This window comes from Cyprinodon variegatus, unplaced genomic scaffold (assembly GCF_000732505.1).
Source record: "Cyprinodon variegatus isolate N-32 unplaced genomic scaffold, C_variegatus-1.0 Scaffold408, whole genome shotgun sequence".
NCBI classification, from domain to species: Eukaryota; Metazoa; Chordata; class Actinopteri; order Cyprinodontiformes; family Cyprinodontidae; genus Cyprinodon; species Cyprinodon variegatus.
The window spans coordinates 64,504-68,077 of record NW_015150861.1 but is presented as its reverse complement, the minus strand read 5'-3'; the positions used below and the strand labels follow the sequence as shown (position 1 = coordinate 68,077).

Genomic DNA, 3,574 nt, shown 5'->3' with positions numbered 1-3,574 from the left:
TCACGTTCGCCCAAAATATGAACCAGTTCATGAACTTTCGTTCAATGAACGCGTTCAGGCACAACACTGTAAAAATCCGTCTATATAAATACCCATGTAAATACCCTGCGCTATAACCCTGTATTGTAATCCTGCTATAGAAAAAAAAAGCTGTAAAATGTGGACACACTGTATATACTGTATATATCCCATGCACCTTCTTCTTCTATTTGAGCTGATGTAACGAGTACATTTCTCTACTGTGAGATCAATAAAGTCAATCAATCAGTCAATGTCCTATGGACAGATGAGACAGAAACTGAACCTTCAGCTCTATGCTTTAACAGACCAAAAAAATTAAGATATGGAAAAAATTAAACTGTCCCCACAATCACTGAAAATTCTCTATTTAATGGTTTTTCTTCTGCAGATGCAAAACATGACTCCTTTCCTCCATCCCATCCTCATACAGGAGTTATACAGGAGTTGGTTATATTACATCAAATCATACTTTATAAAAGAAACGCAATTAATTGCACTGAATCAGCCTGGATATAGAATAAGATATGCAATGTTTTTAATATATCCAATTGTCGACAGTCTGCTGCGATTCAAACAGTAATTCATTAACATATAGCAGAAGGGAATTTGAAAATGATCAAACATATGTTGGTGATCATTTCATGGACTAAAGGACAGTAAATAAGGTGAATGATGAAAGTGATAAAGAGCTCCTAACCTCCAGTGCATGTTCCTGTTGTTGTTCACGATCCAGCTTTCGTGAGGTTGTAGTGATCAGTCCTGAGAAAGAAAATAGAAGTTATAAAATAATTAACTTTTTGCCCTCTTTGTGTTTTCATCTCTTCACGCTTTTCCATATCACTATTATTGTTTCATTGGGATATGTAACTTCATAGGACCATAGGACAGGACTTGTTGACGCATTTATTGAAATGAAACATAAGTGAGTTAATGAAAGTGACATGAGAGAAACAAAGAAATAAGAATTAGGACCGATAATATAATATAACTATTGTTGTGAATCGAGGTCTAAATGTATTGGTGGTGTTTTATAAACAAAACATATTTAGCTAAAGCATTTGTGAACAGAACTTAACAAAAATAACTACTTCATGTTGAGCGAAGTGTGATACAATATAAGTATTAGCTAGCTTACTGCTAAAAAGTTCACCAGTGGATTTCAGAGATTGTCTTGGCCCCAATGAGGCCAAGATCAGTTTCTACAGCTGACTGAAGATTATTAAAAGACAGAATGTGACTGTCCATGTAACAAAAACAGCAACAAGTATTAATGTAAAATGATTACCAAGCTCTAAAGCTCTGACGTTTCTTAGCATAGGATCAGTTTAGTGGGTCTTTTACATGACTTTTTGATTAACACCAGATTCCATGGCAAGATACCTTTATAGCAATAAAGGTATCTTGCCATGTTATTGCTATAACTTGTCTTTATAGCAATAAAGACAAGTTAACATTCACCTGAGCCTCCAATGAGTATAAACCTTTACTGACTTTGTCAATCCTACTACTGACCTGTCTTTTAGCAAGACTCCCATTATTGAAGCCATCTCAATCTCATTTTGGGGTTTTATGCAGCTCTCAAAGTATGGCACACTGCCATGAGATGTCAGCTTTTCATAGGTTACATATTTCCTTCTGTATTTGATGTTTATTATGTGTTAAAAGTTTGAGCCCATCCCAAGTGGCAAGTTACAATAAGTGGCCTGCGTCTTTCCATCACTGTTGGCCAGCAGTTTGTAGTAAACCTTTGCAGAAGGATTTCAAAGCATCGGGAAGCAGTGCTGGTCGTGCGGCAGGATCCTTCCCTAAAATCCCTTGATGATAAGCAGTATGGGGCTATATTTGGTTGTGCTGATCCTCATAAATGGAGCTGGGGTTGTAGCACTGAGGCAGAGCTCCCCTGCACTGTCCCACATAATAGAGTCTTTAAATAACAATACAGCAACAACAGCTTGCTTACGATTAGCTGATTTTTTTCACAATTTCCTTTCAGAAATGAAGTTTCTGCCTCAAGACGGACCATTTTGGAATAAAAAATTAGATGATTAGACAGGCCTAATTATTGATTATCACCATAATAAATACAGCAAAAAAAGAGCACAGACAAGAATAAATCAGAAAAGTTCTTTAAGCCTTTACCTTGAAATACAATGTTTGCATCAAACCTGAAATACATCGAATTATGAGAAAAACTTCTGAAATACTCTTAGCGGTAACTGTTTTTTAAGCTATGCCTACATAAAAATGAAACAATAATAAAATGATCCCTCGTCTAACTCAGTTTTCTATGCAGTTTGTCATGGTGGTGGGGGGGTTGGCTTATCACAGAGCAACAAAGAGATGTGCACGAAAAGCAATCACAATCAGATTCAATGGTAATTTAGGTACCAATTAACATGCAATGAATCTTTTTAGAGAACCCACATATGAACTAAGAACGTTTTATCCATGCAGAAAAAAAAATACCTCAGGCTGGAGTTGCTGTAAGGCAATGTCTACTACCAACAGCCCTACTGTTTATATGTTATGATATACAGTAAGTGAGTTTTCTTTTGCTGCAATGATGATGGCAATTTGATTTGCCAAAGTTTAGAGCTCTATTCAATCCACTGTTCAATATTACAGATAAGGCATTTATGTTTCATGACTGATCAGAAATAGAAAGAAAATGACTCACCCGTGTGAAAGTTGATGGTAAAAAAGTTTTGTGGGTTTCCACTAACAATGCGAAAGCTTAGCTGGTCAGCAGAGGAAGGAGGTGATACATCAGGATCCTGAGCATGAATCTGAATTACAAAAACATCTCGGGGAGAATTTTCCGGTACTGAGCATCGAAACAATGACTCTGAGGTCAGTGGGGCATTGTCATTAACATCTTCCACCTCAATGAACACCTCAATAGTGCTGAACTGGGGAACAACACCCCGGTCACTGGCATAAACTGTCAGCCAATAAGAGTCCTTGGTCTCCCGATCCAATGTGTCAGTGGTGTAGATCACACCTGAAAGAAAAGAAGACAAAACAATGCGTGCATTAAAATTGTTTATTTATAATATCCCCCTTCTCCCTCAGGGATATTACTAATCAAATCATGTTTATTAACTTAAAAACAAAGGTCACAAAACAAGTGAGCTAATATAATCTTTTCGATAACAAAAAAAGGTTTGTACTAAGTATCCTACATGAAACACAAAATAATTTTTCTATGCTATTTTCATAACATTATTTCATTTTGTAACCTAATGCTCTCTCAGACCAAGCAGGAAAATATGTCTTAAAGAGTAAGTAAGCTACACTTTCTGTTATTCTAAATAGCCCCAGAGTTGTTAAGCTGGCAGCAAAAAAGGTTTGCCAGTTAAGCATCCATTGCCCACAGGCAGGTCCTAGAAGCTGGAGCAGGCAAAAGGTTTCAGTCAATGCTGACCGTTAACCAGTCAGACAACATGGCAGCAGATATGCTTCTCATTGGACAGAAACAATCCAAAGCTGATTAGCCGATCCTTTACCTAAGAAAAACATGGCTCTGCTGGATGGATGGATGGATGGATGGATG

At 37.0% G+C, this 3,574-nt stretch overlaps 1 protein-coding gene across 7 annotated transcripts in view; it reads right to left on the bottom strand.

Annotated features, from left to right (window-relative positions):
- Nucleotides 1–3,574, bottom strand: part of fat3 (FAT atypical cadherin 3) — a 117,787-nt gene that overhangs the window by 81,640 nt on the left and 32,573 nt on the right. For all 7 annotated transcript variants that reach the window (XM_015387947.1, XM_015387949.1, XM_015387953.1 and 4 more), the window contains exons 3-4: nt 2,699–3,022; nt 719–780 (exon numbers count right to left, since the gene is read on the bottom strand). In XM_015387947.1, the coding sequence (XP_015243433.1) occupies nt 719–780; nt 2,699–3,022 (386 nt within the window). The remainder of the gene's footprint in view (nt 1–718; nt 781–2,698; nt 3,023–3,574) is intronic.